The sequence below is a fragment of the Punctularia strigosozonata genome, assembly GCF_000264995.1.
Source record: "Punctularia strigosozonata HHB-11173 SS5 unplaced genomic scaffold PUNSTscaffold_4, whole genome shotgun sequence".
NCBI lineage: Eukaryota > Fungi > Basidiomycota > Agaricomycetes > Corticiales > Punctulariaceae > Punctularia > Punctularia strigosozonata.
The window spans coordinates 1027802-1041983 of record NW_006767436.1 but is presented as its reverse complement, the minus strand read 5'-3'; the positions used below and the strand labels follow the sequence as shown (position 1 = coordinate 1041983).

The following is a 14182-nucleotide window of genomic DNA, read 5'->3' as shown; positions in this document are numbered from 1 at the left end:
TGGTATATGTATAGCTCCCTTCACCTTTGCCCGTCATGATGCAGTTGGCATGTACGCGCAAGGAATTCAGATGTTAGGTCCAAGCATTAAAAAAGGCGCGGTTACACATGTAGTTAGAGCACCGGTAAGTTGTTTTGGATTCAATAGCGTAGGTAATCGTCCCCGGAACGTCCTGTGATGTGTCGCCAGCGGACTTAGCATTCCAACATTAGATGGTCCACCATCTGCATCAGCCCCTGCTTTCGGAAACTCCCTCCTCCCTCATCGCCGCTCCAAGAGCTCCGTCAATTTCTTGATCTGATCCTTGAGTTCCTGGACCTCCTTGAGAATGGTGGCTTCGCTTGACTATTTCTCGAGCGTCATTATACGGGCGTGCGTCCTTCCGATGTTTTGGCCACTCACCATAGCTGTGTTTGGAAAAACCTTCACGATCTCATCGAATGCAACTTTAGTAATCTGCTTGCCGCCTTCATCATCCTCGTTGAGTTTGGGGTCGCGTGTTTCGGAAGAGTCGTCGTCGATGCTTCCGTTGCCCTCATTCAGCCAGCTGTTTGCCCAACCATTCTTGGTCCTTCCTGATTGCAACGCGGTCTCGTACAACGCGATGATGGTGAGTGGGATAAAGAAAATTGTCATCATCACGGCCCTATTCAGCTGGTGCCCAAAATGACATTATTCAGTAACCTCTGGAAATGCAACTCAGGCCGTACCTTCGCGTATGACTTCTCGCTCAGAACCATCCTGAGAATAGCGTCATAAGGTTCGGTAGCACCTGCTCATAAGCAGAAGACATACTCCCATGGAGCTACCACAAGCTATATTTTCCTACGAGTCAGCATAAACACGTAGTATGAAAGAGTTGACAGACCTCAATGATATTGGCTGGGGCGGGGTAGACGAAGTGATCCGGTGCTCGGATCATCTCGATTGTCTTGGAAGCAAAGAACGCCAGATACTCGGCCTCAGCGTCTTCAACGACGTCGTCGTACGCAGACGAGAATAGCGACACGAGAACATTGAGGAGGATCACAGCTGTCGCGACATTCCATCTGACCCAGAGTCAGGACATAGCTAAATGCTGACAAGAGGTCACTCACAGGTAATACAGAGACAACCCAACAGGACTTTGAAAACCGTCTCAGGGCGAAGAGTAGACCCCATAAAAAGTGGCAAGACTCACCTGAATGCGAATTTGTCATACGCAGGAGCTTGCAGAAGCGCCTCGATGAGCAGGTTCACGACCTGGGGATAGTGAGGACGAGGAAGGCCGACAGTAGTTTCGTATAGTTACGGGAAGATCCGATCTGCCATCTGCGGCATCCAGTGCCCACAGTCCCTGAACGAATCCTATGCCTAGGATGGAGAGTAGCTTATGGAATTATGTCATCAGCCTCGTCACGAACGCCATGACGTTCCGCCGTACCGCAAAGAAGATGCCGGATTCCTTGATCATCCGGGCCATGCAAATTTGCATTGTCCCGACATATCTATGCGCAAATTTGCAGTAAGAACGGAGTGACCGCCGATCATACCACAGTGACTGACTTGTAGCCATCGAATACGGTCACCAGCTCTGACAAGTAGAATATCACGCTCCGCGATGATGATTAGGAGTGTTGTAGGGCGTACTCATCCAGATCAATGGTGCCACATAACTCAGGACTTGGAAACTCCGTAATCGAAGCGTGCCAGAGCCTGTGCCGTTCGACCATATTCCGGCTAAGCGGAGCGTGAATGCCGTGATCTATCGGCAGTCATGTTCACATTGATCTGTGAGCTCGAGAAATGCACGCACAAAAAGACCGTCGGTAACGAGCCCGATGATGAGCCAGAAGGAAAACGCCTTGACTGAGACGAAGTGCAGTAATTTGTAGAGCTTGTTGATATGTTAGCCATGCATTGAGCGCGATCATGCGCGTTGCACTACCTTATGCATATCTTGTGACAAAGCGGGTAAGTTATGAATCCAGATATTTCACGCAGGAGGTTCAGCTGACCTTCAACAGCAAAGGACAGTGCCAGTACGTATAAGCATATCTCGAAGGGATCGAGGTGCTGATGTAGCGGGTTGTCACGGTCCAGGGGTTCACGCACTGGACGCAGATCGTAAGAACCTACATATACCAATGAACATACACAGGCAACTCGCCTGCTTGAGAGTAAATGCCAAGGAAAACGAGCCAAACAGCAATCCGGAAGAAATTCTGATATCTTGGCACAGACATGCGCTGGGCGTCCAGATGATCCCAGAAATCGAGAGCTTCTGTTTCATGGTATGAAACATCTTCGAAACACAGTTCAGCACAACCAACGTTCCTGCTCAAGGTAACAACCTACAGTCCATATCGTGGTGGCCAGAATGCTTCGGCACCAGTTGTCCTTTCCATAATTCGTTAACAACTAGATAACACGAGTAAATCATATGTATGCGATGGAATGTGCCCCGTTAGAGCAACGCACCATCCTGAGCTTCGTTGGATGACAAGAAAATTGTACTAATCAGTCGACAGGTCAACACCCTCTGTTCGTGTACTCTGACGAGTGTCCGCACCAGTGTGAGTCTATGGCAATCTCAACCGCGCTTTCCTTATCACTGTTATCACCATCCGATTCGATGATTTGATAACGATGCGACATCATGTAGGTAAGGCGATCGCGAGGAGCTTGGTGGCAAACCCGTCGTGCAATTACTTCACATGCAATGGCTTCATAGTGCAAGTCAATTGAGCTCGGGCGGCATGATTGGACACACATACCTCTTCCCCAATTCTCTCCGTAATCAGCCTATTGCCGTCCATGTATCATCAACTGATTGGCAACCGTATACTGTACCAGCAGTAACGTACCGGACTGTGGTTAGCCTCCCACATGAACCTCCTACGGGCACGCAGTAGCGCATACGGCAGCTGTAATGGTTATCAGAAGCTGTAACCTTCATGGTAACTTGCGAATACTCACTGCGTCGAGGAAGTCGCCTGCAGCGTCAATGTATGCCGAAACCACTTGAGGGGTTATAGTCCTGCTCGTGACATCGGCTAAACTCTCTGGGTCCACCTCAATGGGCAGTAGCGTGAGGGTCAAGACCCTCATTCGCTTCACCAGTTCTGTCGTTATTTCCTCAATTTTGAAGTCCAAATAACACAATGCATGCAACGCACTGGTCATCGTCTCCGGCGTTGGGTGAGCCGGCTCCTCCGGCATCGCGCTGCTGAGACTTTCATGATCAGCCATGCTAACTTGACTGACGCTGGCCGTTGGTTGTTAGGAGCAAGAAAGAAGTGGTTCCGTTGACGGTTGAGGTTCACATAACATCAACGTCATGGCGCGTCTGTGGCGAAGCCTGGGCGCGAGATCTCCGACTCAAACGCTGCGCCTGCGCTCTCATCCTCTTCGGTGATGCCGGTAAGGCGCTCAACCATTGGCGATTTCTTCGCAAACGCTGATCCGGCTCATAATTAGGCCTACCACTCTTCTTTCAACGAGGAACCCGACGTTCGACAAGTCGGGAACGTAGCTATACTGCCCATCAAGACACGAATACGCGGACCGGCACCGATCGGTGCGTTGTGCATGCCCTCACTAATGCGCTACCAGCTCATGCCATCCCCAGCCGATGCTAGCGAGGCCGACATAATAGACGAAACACTCGATCTCTTCCGAGCGAACTCGCTGTTCCGCAACTTCGAAATCAAGGGCCCCGCGGACCGTCTGCTCATTATCCTCATTCTCTACGTGTCCGACTGCATCGCCAAGCTCGCTGCTCAACGGACGCCCCCCAACCAGATTGATGCGGGAAAGATGCTCAACACGCTTTCCGTGGACAGCTTCCCTATCCCTGGGGACGCCAACTTCGTACTGAATGCGCATTACGCTCCGCCCGCGTCTCGCGTGGATGCAGGTAAACACTCGCATTGACTCAAACCCACCATATCTGATTTTGCTACATAGATTACCTCCGGCAATATTTGACGCAAGTGCGACAGGAGCTCGCCGCTCGTCTGGTCGAAAGACTATACGCAGATGGCACCGGAGTGCCCAGCAAATGGTGGATGAGCTTCAGCAAGCGTCGATTCATGCATCGCGCACTGTAATATCTGGATATCGTCTTTGATACACTGAGATAGTACAACGTCAACGTGGATGAGAGTACATCAAATCCGTGGCGAGTCTGGGTCCTATCAGTTGAAGCGGATGGCCCGAAAACAGGAAACTTGAGCAATACGATGACGGCATACTGCGCTGACGTCGCTCCGAAACGAGTTCTCGAGCAGCGTTGTGGTTACCACCAACAAACCAAGCGCAGATACTACGTTCGGTACTTGACTAGCGCGATAGAACAAGAAACCCTCCAATGCGACTTCACAAGGATAGCGGATGTGCGAAGTTGATCCTCGCTAGCCTCCGGAGGTCCAAAGGCGGGCCAGGGAGGCCGTCGGGCGACTCAGAGAAAGCGAATTGCGTCGGAAATATGTAGCCTGATTATGGCCGCTCTGGTTCACTCCGCCGATGTCGCTTCTGGTCGAGGGGCTACAAGCTGCGTGAGTACTCCCATCGAGCGAACGAAGAACGGTCGGATCTCATTGATTTCCATGGAGCTTAAATTCGGTAACTAAGGGGTGCAAAGATTAGAGGAACACGAATTCAGGCAGTCTGGGGACTACGTACACTGAGTTCGTTATGATCGATCATCTGCAAACCTGCACGACTCTTCGCTTGACGAGCTTCCCGCAGGTCTTTCAAGAGGGACCGGACTTTATCAGGAGAAGGTATGTCGTCGGGAGCGCTGATTCCAGCCATTAGAACGCGCTAACTCGTGAATATCGGTAGATGAACGACATACATATCTAATAAAACCTTGGCTATTTCGGCATAACGGAACGGGAGTTTGCTAAATCCGTCTCCACCGGTTTCTTCCGCGAGTTTATCCTGTAGGTACTCTGGCACGTTCACATATTACAACACGACCGGTCTCTGCCATTCTCTGCATGACCTACCGACGGTCAGCCAATCTGGAGCCACGATGTGACATTTCTTCTTGAGTTTCAAGTTGATTGCCATCCATATCGGCACGCGACTTTTCGCAGGTGGTCGCAAAGGCCCGTACGCACCCTATATGCAAATTGTCTTCGCTTAGATTAGACGCGCGCGCCAGCAGCGCCAGAGCCACGCGCAGTGCGTTCACGTACCGACACGAAGGCAGTTCGGTCCATCGCGATCAACGGGATGACCTCCACTTGGCTCTCGCAGGCAATAAGCTCCAGTTCAGGAGGCGTTACAGAGGATCTCAGAGACAGTGGCAAAGACATGGCAGACTGAGAATGTGATGCTGCTTAAGTTGAATCTAGTCAGTGCCCGAGAGCCACAGTACTGAGTGATCGGCCGTGATCGCGTGATCGGGTCTTCGAGAGTGCTTTGCGGTCACGTGAACGAGACGCGTTGTTGAACTTCAATTGCTACCCCTCTTGGCCGGATAACACACGGCTATACGGCTGTCCGCAGAACGAGTACACCGCTTGACGGCACGGGGCTTGCCTGGGATTGGGCCAAACAACGTTGGCATTTCGCACCACCATCACTCCTACAATTTCATCTGGGCCAGTCTTTGGCACCATTCCTGCGCTTGTATACTTAGCTACCGGCTTCTGCCTCTTTATAGGCCTCATGCTTGGCACACGGACGAAACAGATATTCTCCTATGGTAAACGGAGCCATCGGATCATCAACGTTGAAGATGAGGAGGAGTTTACTAGCGCTAGGTCTCGGGAGACTCGGAAATCTGACACCACTGGTATCGGAGCACACCCCGTTGCTCGTCCAGGCCGCGAAAACATGGTATCCATGGGCGCCTCGCCGAAGGCGATCAAGGGTATGCGTAAGGTCTCCTCCCCTTCCTCAGTTCGAGCTTCTCCCGCCTTTGCAATGAAGCCTAACCGGGCAGCGGCGTCTGTGCGCCCGGAGAAGAAGCAACGCCCAAGAGTTTATATCGAACTCACCGCCTCTTCCCGTCGCCCTCTTGCCCCTTTTTCAACCAACTCGCAGATTCCTCCATCCACCGACTCTCCCGTGCTTGCCAAGAAATCTGCATTTACGGGTATGCTGCCACCTACCCCGGTTTTAGTGGTTGATAGTCCCGAACGACCCGCTGGCGCGAAATCGAAACTAACACCGAAAGGGAAGAAGTCAAAGAGGTCGAGAGCAAGCAGGCCCAAACCTAGTCCACCCAACGCTACCAAAACGTCTCGTCCTGTCGTGGATGTGGATATCGTGGTTCTGGGAGAATCTGGTCGGAGGGTGAGCCAAGAGCACCGCGTGGTCCACGCGGACGTGCAAGTCAACCCCAGAACGACCGAAAGACCCGTGAAGCGGTCCTTGCGGGGAGATGGATCAGCTGCCAAACCGATCTTGTTGTCAGACAGCGAAGAAAGCCCTATCATCAAGAAGGCCAAAGGCGGAAAGCGGAAAGCGCAAGTGATCCCCTCATCCGACGAATCCTCGGAAGACTCGGACATTGAGGTTTTGTCCAAACCCCCACCCAACGCGCGACTTGCACCTCCCTCCTTCGGTAATGCCTCGTCTATCTCGAAGCTTGTCAGGCAGAACGAATCCGCTGCGCACACAGCTGCTGGGCCATCCACCCCTGTTCGAAGTCAGGCACTACCGGGGTCAACTGGGACCAATGTAGTCACCCCTTCGGATATGGACGAGCTCGAAGACGAGTTCGCAGAACTTGACCTGTCTCCGTCAGTACTCAAGGAGTTGGCGCAGCAGCTTGCTACAGAGCAAGCGGAGCTTCGCGCGAAACAACCGGCGTGGCTACTCCCTCTACTGAACGAATGCAGTCAAAATTCCCCGCACGACTTCTCCTCGTTCATCACCACCTTTCCGTATGACCCTGTAGTTTATCCGGACGACGAGAGTGCTTCGCGGGATCCGGTTCGACCGGTCTTCAAGAAGATCGGCGAAGCCAGCTATTCGGAGGTGTTCGGCATCGGAGACGTGGTGCTCAAGGTCATTCCGCTCGAAGATGAACTAGCTATATCCTCAGGTCAGGTCGACCCAAACTTGGAAACACCTGCACCCTCAAACGCCAAGGACGTCCTTCGAGAAATTATCGTCACTCGTACGATAGGAGACATGTGTGCATCTCCACAGCACGAGGGCAAGCTTACCTCTTGCGGCGCGTTTGTTAAGCTGTTACGCGCGTACGTCGTCAAAGGGCGATACCCGAGCCTGCTCCTCGATCTCTGGGATCAATTCAACGGCGAGAGGGGCAGCGAGAACGTAAGACCGGATGGCTTCCAAGTTTCCCAGATGTATGCGATCATTGTTTTGCCCAACGGGGGACCGGATCTGGAAGCCTACACCTTTGAGCGTTCCGCGAAGTCGGGTTGGAAGCAGGCGGCGAGTTTGTTCTGGCAAGTGGCGCGAACGCTGTCGCGGGCTGAGGAATTGGTTCGATTCGAGGTAGGAGCTTCGTCTGTTCAGCGGCGTTCAATCACTTGTTCCTGATGCGCACCGTTAGCACCGCGATTTACATTGGGGTCAGATCCTGGTTAAGAATATTGCCCCAGTCAATCTAGAAAGACTTCCTCTCGGTGCTCGCAATGGGCGCGGTAAAGTCACGAAGGCACCGATGGATCACCCCTCTCATGGCGTCAAAGCGACGATCATCGATCTTGGACTCGCGAGAATGGACGCTGGCGACCAAGACAGTAGCGACCCGTACTGGACTCCATTCGACGAAGAGATATTCCAAGGCGAAGGAGACTACCAGTTCGACGTTTATCGGATGATGCGAGAGCACAATGGGGACCACTGGGAGGAGTTCAGGCCATTGACGAATGTGATGGTAAGCCCGACGTTACGTCCCTTTTGAGGCCATTCGCTGAGGTTGTATCGCAGTGGTTGCACTACGTCGTCACCAAGTTGTTGAAATCAAAGCAAATTCGTCCGCCTGTCATAAGAAAGAACGGGCCCGTGCAGACGTCGTCAACGACTTTTACGGAAAAGGAATGCTATGACTGCCTCATCGACATGGAACGCGTGCTCAGCGCCCATCTCCCGAATTGCACAACCAAACAGAAGCTGGGCAAGAAAATCGGGGGTAGCAAAGCCTCTCAATCGAAGGTTGTACCAGCATCTCAAGGGCAGGGTCCAAATTCCGCCAGGGACGTGCTCGAAATTGGCGTCATTAGGGGCTGGGTGCACGCTGCTTCTTAGTGGTCAAGCATATCCACCATTCCATTTTCTCGACTGTGTAATTTATTCGTAGATATTACGAAGTAGTCCATGTGTACAGGTCATTGTGTGTCAGGATGATCAATCCCGGATTGGATACAACTGTTAATATACTGTCCATACTACAACATCTCGGTATCACACAGGTGCACTTCCACGCGACATGTATCCAGACAGTCATTACAGGGGGTTGGAGGAGAAGCATGCGCAATTGATGTAAGTCATGATTGGAAGGGCAACGGCGCAGGCCACAGGCCGCGCATAGGGAAGTGTCTTCATTAGTGCCTTTGTCTTCAGGTTTTCCTGACCTTCGGCGGGTTGTACCTCATTAACGGGAGAAAGATGGGCCAACGGGTGGTCTGGGCTGACGCGGTCGCAGATTGTATGGTGACCTGGCTACAGCCAATTAAAGACCAGTAGCAGTTCTTCTTTGGTCCTTAAGCGGTTGTTCCGCATTTTCCTCGGATGAGCGCCTCCGTTTCTTCGACTGGACCTGATGCACCTGATGCCTCAGTTAGAAGTACTTGTGACACCCTGGAAGCCAGGCGTGTTGGTTCGGGAAGGATTCGAGGTGCCATGCATCGATCGCTCACTGTAGAAACATATTGTGATGCTTCGTGGGTTCGAGGAGTTCGGGGAGGAGTGTGGACGCCAGTCAGGTCTTGCGGACTCGGGAACGGGAAGTTGAATACGAGTTGCGATGCCTCAGCATGGTTCGAAGACATGTCTGGCGCAAGATCGAACATCGACGGCGATGGCACGTGAGTGTTTGCGGTGTTCGTTATGGAGAGCGTGATTGTGCTAATCGGTTGAAGTACAGTGATCGCCCGGCCCAAGGGGCGGGCGCCTGACCTGCCCATTGAACGGTCCTCGGGCTCTGTCCAAGAGTTTGAGGGCATCACATTTGATTCAGTATCAGTCCTCTGCAGCAGATGCGTTGCTGGACGCATCATCTTGGCCTTTTTAGTTGCCAGCGGTGCGGAGTCCTTCACCAGCTGAACACCTTGTACGTTGTGCGCCTCAATGATAGGTTGTGAATCCCGTATCCTGGAAAGGCGAGAGACGCAAGGGCAAGGTAAATTCTGCACAGATGTCACTTTTAACGTTTTCATTCCACGACAGGGGCCACTCACGTCTTGCGGCCCATTCATCTGTGGAGACTCCCATGAAGACAGCGGAGAACGCTGGGAAATCGCCGTTTGCATGCTTTGCTGCGGTTTCTTTGCAGTCGGGGTGTTCATCGCAATGTACTAATGCAGTTTATCAAGCCAAGACAACGAGCAGACGGGTAAAGAGACAAGGGCAACCAAGAGATGCTCGGTGAGCAGCCACACACAACACGGTGGCTTCCAAGTTACGCGCCTCGCATAATAGGGGCTAACATGTCACGTGCACATCTAGTCACTCTGTGACAACGCGCGTTTACGGAAGGAGGAACCTCGTTACGTCATAGTACTGCGGCTGAGGAAACTCCCTTTGCGCTACTACACGCTACCAATACGGACTCAGTATTCAACAGGCCTAACGAAAGGTATGCGATAGCTTCGTCAAGAAATTGCTATAAAACATGTAACATGCAGTTTTAGGTGGTAAGCAGCGACTCACAACATGCTGCGCCGTGCTTGGAAGCCGGTAGCTGGCGCAACCGTCCTCATTGGCACCCCAACATACCTGTACTACGCGTATTCCAAAACAAGCTCCCGGCAGACATTCGACATTCCCGTTCGTATGCGCGGATCCGACGGAAAGCCGTTCGTAAGGACGCAGCCCGTGCCGCTCCTTACGAGCCAAGAGGTGGATGCGCGCTTGAATGCGAATGCTACCTCTACCGTGAGGCGAAGACCGAGCGGAATTGTATGGAAGTGGTCCACCGCATTTGTTCCTTCCAATGACCCCATAGAAGACGCCAACGCTGCAGTACTTGTGCAACGCGACGAGCTTGCTCCTCAGCATCAGTCCGCTGAGGATGTTCTATTCTTTGCCGTCATGGACGGTCACGGAGGTTACGACACCTCTCGTCTACTCTCCAGAATCCTCATACCTGCCGTCGCTTTGGAGTTCAGGTCTCTCATCGAAGAACCTCCAGTGTATCGCAAAACAGGGCTTACCGACCGTCTCCAGTTGTGGCTAGGAACCTCAAAACCGGCAGGATTTGATGCTGATCCCACATACGTGTCTCTCGCAATTCAGACGGCCTTCTCCAATGTTGACTCCGACATCATCAATGCACCCATACGGCTCTTGGCTGAGAATATTTCAACCGAGGCCAAAGAGTCGAGAACCGTGCCCGACCTCAGTCAGCATCCCATGGCGCTCGCTACCATGCTCCCAGCCATGTCCGGTAAGTCCGTCTCCGTATCAGTACGGTCCATCCTCATTGTTTGCTGTAGGAAGCTGCGCTCTCATGGCTGTGCTGGATACCAAGCATGAAAATCTGTACGTCGCATGCACTGGAGACGCCAGAGCTGTCGCTGGTTACTGGGACGAAACAACAACCGAGGGCAGCGGCTCATGGCGAGTTGAGGTTCTCAGCGAAGATCAGACTGGTCGAAATCCTAAAGAACTTGCCAGGTGTGTTACTTCTTCACTCGCGAGTATATATCTAATGACATGTACTCAAACAGAGTACAGTCCGAACATCCATCGGATGAAGCACAGTACGTTATCCAACGAGGTCGTGTACTGGGCGGTTTGGAGCCCACACGCGCCTTCGGAGATGCACGTTACAAATGGCCCAAAGAAATGCAAGAAATGTAAGCACCGACGACACAGACTACGGACCCCTTTATTGATGCAGAGAAATAGCCTGAGTAAGGCCTTCTTGGAAGGGAACAACCGTAGCATGCGGCCAGCTTCGTCGCTCCTCAAAACACCGTCCGTAGTTCAATCTGCAGCTGTGCCGCACACTAACTCCATACTACAGTCCATATGTCACTGCGCGCCCGGTGATCACCCACCGCAAGCTCGAGGTTCCTCTGTCACTTGACAAGCCCCAGCACACTTCCACATTGCGCTTCTTGATCTTGGCGACCGATGGTCTCTGGGACAAGCTATCATCGGAGGAGGCTGTTGCGCTGGTCGCGGGCCACTTGAAGGGCTTGAAAGGCGCCATCCCTAAAACCAGCCTGCCGGATCTCGTGCGGACCGCATCGGGCACGCCTACGGTAGAAGGCAAGGACAAGCGGAAGGATCCTTCGAACGAGGGGTCGTGGGCGTTCGTCGATGACAACCTCAGCGCCCATCTCATCAGAAATGCCTTCGGAGGCGGAGATGAAGACTCGCTGCGGAAGTTGATGAGCATTCCGGCTCCGTACTCCCGCAGCTGGCGCGACGATGTGACGGTCACAGTTGTCAGCTGGGAACGGGATTCCGAGATTCCGCCTCCAAGCCTAATACCCAAGCTGTAGGCGCCATGAGGAAGTTCACGCTGCTCGGACAGAATGCAATGGACAGTTATCATTGATGATAAACGCATGAGTGGTATGCGGAGAGAACAACGTGATGTATACAACATGATGGTAGGTATAACAAGTCTGGCAGGATGTCAAGGAATGGTCTATATATGACCTAGCACTAAAACCGCTTTCTATGCCTGTTCTTGCTGCCGTACTTGTGGATGACATGTTGCCTTTTCGGTGAATCTTGCCGGCGTAGGTTATTGCTCCCCGACAAGCGACTGTAAGGGTTCACGGCGCCCCCTCCGAAGTTCGATTTGCGACCAATGGAATTGGTCGCCCATCGCTTTCCAGAGCTGGAGACCGATGGGTAGCTCGGTCTTGATTTAGTCGCGGACAAAGGTTCACGGACGGATCGTGCTTCGTCGCCGTCATCGAACTCCTCAGGTGACTTCCGCTTCTTGTTCTTTGAAGAACCATAGAAACTACTGACGGCTATCGGAACCGCGGGAGACGACGGCACGGCGGCTGAGCTGGGAGGCCCGGCTGGCGGAGACGACGTCGGACCCGCGCGATCCGCCTTCTCGTCTTCGTTGTCTTCGTCATCGGAATACATCGCAAGCAGCTGAAGTGCCCCAGACGACTTGGACTGGGACACAATCGGGGTTTTTGGGGGATCCTGAGCCTTTGCATTCTTCAGATTCGACCTCGGGGGAGTAGAAGGAGCATCGGTTCCGCTTGCGCACGGAGGGGTATCGGGGTCGAATAAATAAGACGTGCAGGGAGCATACCCGCTTCTGTCCGGAGCGGTATCGGGGTCGAATAAAGGCGCGGGGAGCAATGGTCCTATGAACCGTTTCGAGGTTTCTCTACGGGGCTCCGCCGAAATTCCTAGGTCCTCTTCGTCGCTGTCCATGATCTTGCGCTTCTTGGCACCATCGACACCACCTGCCCGGGGTGCCGACGGCGACTTGCCGGTCAGCTTGACCGCAGCCTCCAATGCCTGGCCCTTCTCTTGCATATAGAAGAGCATATACGCGGCCTTCTTGCCTAGTACATGACTGGTGAAGCTAACCAGCTCGTCGTTCGTCTCGTACCACTTTCCGCTTGGTGCTTTCACGAAGGCGTAGTAGTGGCCTGAGTTTGGACCGCTTCCCGCATGGCAGATGACGCCATATAATGAGTACACTCGCCCAGGAACCCCTTCACTCATGTATGGTTCGAGGTCAAGGCGTTCTGGATAGTCGAGCATATGACCAATTTTTCTGCCCAGAGGTGAAAAGCGTTTGAGATGGACGGTGAGGATTAATGGCGCCTCGGCGATGGTGAAACTTTTGTCTGCAACGACTGCACGCTTGCACCTTCGGATCCTGATGAGTATGGGGTAAGAGAAAATGCTCTGAAAGCGTACTTTTCGCATTTGTACTTGTTCGCGCCCTTCAGAGTGTCGATTGCAACGAACTTGCGCAACGCCTCCTTCAAAGTTGAGCAGCCTTGGATATCAACGCTGAGGTCTAGTACACTGTCGATCGTGTCGCTGTTGTGTTTGCATTCACGGCAGTGCACTCGCGAGCGCAACCGCCCGCCGAAGATTTGGTGAACCCAGGTCGTTTCCGCAAGCTTCGGGTTCAATTTCCTAGAGCAAGATGAGTAATTACGATACGGGGCCCGGGGAATTGACTCACGGGGGATGCCCAGCCAGACAAGACCTTTGAAGGGCATCGATAGCGTAGCGTAGGAATTCGTGGGCGTCTTCCTGTCTCCCTCGTCGCATGTTTTTCGCGATGGCTACAGTATTGTCAACGCGACCGATATTGGAACGCGGCGGAACCACAGACCCTGGAGTTTTGATGTGATCATGGTCGGCATGAAAGGTTGTCGCCCACGGGTATGGAGTTCAAGTACCGCCTTTCGAAGGGCGCATGCCATACAAAACTGGTTATCGTTCACTCGACCTAACATTTTCACAGTCAGCGATGACGCCGGCGTTCATCATCCTTCGTGCGTACATGGTTCCACCTGTCCGTGATCCAATAGGACGTTGATCAGGGGAGGGGTATAGGATAGACATTGCAGGACGCTGTTTAGGAAGCAGGTGTTTCCATTGTTCACGAGGCCGACGCCGACCTTGATACCTGGTCTCCAATTGGTGTTCAAGGTACCTTCGTAGAGTCGACGCGTAATGGGAGCTTTGGGTGTCTTTGGAGAGTTGTCACGCCGGTTTGTGGGAACCTTATCCGCCTGATTCTCATTTGTTAGCATGTACTGAGGTGCATACGTGGAGTACTTACTGAGGGAGGAGGTCCCCGGGCGCCCTTGGCAGAAGGGACATTGATGGGCTCGTACTTCCCCTCCGCAACGGCCAGCGTTCCGGATGATGAACCTTCAACAAATTCAATCGGAGGTGGTAGGAGAGCATTGAAGCTTTCTATATCCTTAGCCGGACGGTACTGAGACGAGGATTCTTCTGCTCGACTTGTGGAAGGAAACGTCAGGGACGGGAGGGTCTGTGTAGCCAGCATTTTGCGCCGAGCTTGTCGCTGAAGGGA

At 52.9% G+C, this 14182-nt stretch overlaps 5 protein-coding genes across 5 annotated transcripts; 3 read left to right on the top strand and 2 right to left on the bottom strand.

Annotated features, from left to right (window-relative positions):
• Window positions 1–98: 98 nt before the first annotated feature.
• On the bottom strand, window positions 99–3248 carry PUNSTDRAFT_142524 (calcium activated cation channel). Its single transcript, XM_007381977.1, has 22 exons — window positions 3159–3248; window positions 2959–3104; window positions 2847–2906; window positions 2757–2784; window positions 2552–2705; window positions 2461–2495; window positions 2338–2400; window positions 2150–2284; window positions 1998–2093; window positions 1928–1938; window positions 1796–1876; window positions 1630–1744; window positions 1546–1573; window positions 1424–1487; window positions 1292–1369; window positions 1181–1242; window positions 1098–1124; window positions 869–1049; window positions 796–815; window positions 711–741; window positions 403–654; window positions 99–345 (listed from the first exon to the last, which is right to left on the bottom strand). Exons 1-22 carry the CDS (start codon window positions 3229–3231, stop codon window positions 262–264), a joined length of 1824 nt encoding a protein of 607 aa, XP_007382039.1. The 5' UTR covers window positions 3232–3248; the 3' UTR covers window positions 99–261.
• A 148-nt stretch (window positions 3249–3396) lies between these two features.
• Window positions 3397–4091, top strand: PUNSTDRAFT_132616 (ARP2/3 complex; the record flags this gene model as incomplete). Its single annotated transcript, XM_007381976.1, has 4 exons — window positions 3397–3402; window positions 3460–3559; window positions 3611–3898; window positions 3949–4091. The coding sequence occupies 4 exons, from the start codon at window positions 3397–3399 to the stop codon at window positions 4089–4091; spliced, it is 537 nt and encodes a 178-aa protein (XP_007382038.1).
• Window positions 4092–4495: 404 nt separating this feature from the next.
• PUNSTDRAFT_64415 (Psf2-domain-containing protein) lies at window positions 4496–5306 on the bottom strand (the record flags this gene model as incomplete). The annotated part of the gene is made up of 5 exons (XM_007381975.1): window positions 4496–4609; window positions 4666–4783; window positions 4841–4935; window positions 4963–5109; window positions 5187–5306. 5 exons carry the CDS (start codon window positions 5304–5306, stop codon window positions 4496–4498), a joined length of 594 nt encoding a protein of 197 aa, XP_007382037.1.
• Window positions 5307–6904: 1598 nt separating this feature from the next.
• On the top strand, window positions 6905–7876 carry PUNSTDRAFT_100109 (uncharacterized protein; the record flags this gene model as incomplete). Its single annotated transcript, XM_007381974.1, has 2 exons — window positions 6905–7464; window positions 7523–7876. The coding sequence occupies exons 1-2, from the start codon at window positions 7135–7137 to the stop codon at window positions 7874–7876; spliced, it is 684 nt and encodes a 227-aa protein (XP_007382036.1). The 5' UTR covers window positions 6905–7134.
• A 1827-nt stretch (window positions 7877–9703) lies between these two features.
• Window positions 9704–13241, top strand: PUNSTDRAFT_84646 (protein serine/threonine phosphatase 2C). Its single transcript, XM_007381973.1, has 7 exons — window positions 9704–9769; window positions 9825–10579; window positions 10629–10809; window positions 10863–10991; window positions 11044–11112; window positions 11162–12994; window positions 13045–13241. Exons 2-6 carry the CDS (start codon window positions 9847–9849, stop codon window positions 11643–11645), a joined length of 1596 nt encoding a protein of 531 aa, XP_007382035.1. The 5' UTR covers window positions 9704–9769; window positions 9825–9846; the 3' UTR covers window positions 11646–12994; window positions 13045–13241.
• The last annotated feature ends 941 nt before the right edge of the window (window positions 13242–14182 follow it).

Bases quoted from the DNA above. Each gene is read 5' to 3' on its own strand.
- PUNSTDRAFT_142524 (XM_007381977.1), bottom strand. From the start codon at position 3,231: ATGGCTGATCATGAAAGTCTCAGCAGCGCGATGCCGGAGGAGCCGGCT. The intron at 2,401-2,460 runs GTGCGTTGCTCT...CGTGTTATCTAG, and splicing joins ATCCAACGAAGCTCAGGATG to TTGTTAACGAATTATGGAAA. The intron at 742-795 runs GTATGTCTTCTG...CGCTATTCTCAG, and splicing joins CTTGTGGTAGCTCCATGGGA to GATGGTTCTGAGCGAGAAGT.
- PUNSTDRAFT_84646 (XM_007381973.1), top strand. From the start codon at position 9,847: ATGCTGCGCCGTGCTTGGAAGCCGGTAGCTGGCGCAACCGTCCTCATT. The intron at 10,580-10,628 runs GTAAGTCCGTCT...TGTTTGCTGTAG, and splicing joins CATGCTCCCAGCCATGTCCG to GAAGCTGCGCTCTCATGGCT. The intron at 11,113-11,161 runs GTCCGTAGTTCA...TCCATACTACAG, and splicing joins TCGTCGCTCCTCAAAACACC to TCCATATGTCACTGCGCGCC.